This window comes from Aquila chrysaetos, chromosome 6 (assembly GCF_900496995.4).
Source record: "Aquila chrysaetos chrysaetos chromosome 6, bAquChr1.4, whole genome shotgun sequence".
In the NCBI taxonomy this organism is placed as follows: domain Eukaryota; kingdom Metazoa; phylum Chordata; class Aves; order Accipitriformes; family Accipitridae; genus Aquila; species Aquila chrysaetos.
Window position 1 is genome coordinate 8,026,384 of NC_044009.1, and position 1,117 is coordinate 8,027,500.

Below are 1,117 nucleotides of genomic sequence, written 5' to 3' on the forward strand. Positions count from 1 at the left end.
AAACCAAAACCAAAACAAAACAGGATCTACTTCAAATGGGAAACTGGATTTGAGCTTATTTCCTATGCCCCAGCCACAGAGGGAAGAGAACACTAAAAAAGAAAAGCCCGAAAGGGATATAAATAGGGAACATCAGCCTGAACATTTCTGCTCCTCCTAATTGCTTGTGGCTTCCAAAATCTGGGGCAGAAGTTTGGTTTTTAAAATGAATATTTAGCTTGATGTTAATAAATAATGCAAACACCTGCGTGGGCAGCAATTGCTCCCAACGTGCTCCGCTGTGGTGCAGGGTGGTAAGCAGCGGGTTTGCCGTGCAAAACCACCTTTGATTTCCCCTCATCAGCAACTGGCTCCCCAGCTTCCCTTTGAAAATAAGCAGGGGGCAGGTGGGGGAGGAGAGTCCTGCTTTATCCTGAGGGCTGGGAAATTGTATTTCTTCCTCCCAAGAGCAGCCAGAGCTTTTCCCTAGAGAGCAAAAAAGAGGGGATACCCCATGGATGCAAATGCCAGCTGAAACACAAAGCGCTGCAAAATCGCCTCCGCATTGGGCTGCTGGTCCCTGTTTGGGGTCAGGGACGTGCTGGAGGGACGGAGAGTTGGGGACAGCTGGGGGAGCTCCTTGCATAGGGCTGGGAGCTGGCCGGGCTTTGGGCCAGCTGCCCTCCCTCTCCATCCCTTCCCTCCCCTCAGAGATCATTTTCATGGGGCTTTAGAGGGTCCAATCCAACCTCCCCCTCCCTTCAGACTGGGGTGGGGGCTACAAATTCATCATCCCAAACTTTGCAACCTCCAAAAGTTGACTGATTTGCTCCGGGGCCAGTCAAGGAGGAGGAGGGAGGCGTGCCGGGGAGGAAGAAGAAGCAGTTGTGTGCTGCTGGGGGGCTCAGTGCCACCCAGAGCAGGTGGGGAAGGGTGTGTGTGCCCATCATCGGGGCATCCGGGCTGCCGCACAGGGAGATGCTGGGGGACCGCACACTCCGGCTGCAGCATGGGAACCGCATCGAGGCCCTGTGCGTGCTGGGCACCCACATCTCTGCTGATGTCTATGGGTGAGTGGGACGCTCTAACACTTCCTTTCTTCCATCTCTGCACCTCCACCTTTCTTCTCACCTTTACC

At 54.2% G+C, this 1,117-nt stretch overlaps 1 protein-coding gene across 1 annotated transcript in view; it reads left to right on the forward strand.

Annotated features, from left to right (window-relative positions):
- Positions 1-806: 806 nt before the first annotated feature.
- The window catches only part of LOC115343407 (protein-arginine deiminase type-2-like), a 10,814-nt gene continuing 10,503 nt past the window's right edge, over positions 807-1,117 (forward strand). Inside the window, exon 1 of the mRNA XM_030019294.1 lies at positions 807-1,049. Coding sequence (XP_029875154.1) covers positions 958-1,049 — 92 coding nt within the window. The 5' untranslated portion in view covers positions 807-957. The remainder of the gene's footprint in view (positions 1,050-1,117) is intronic.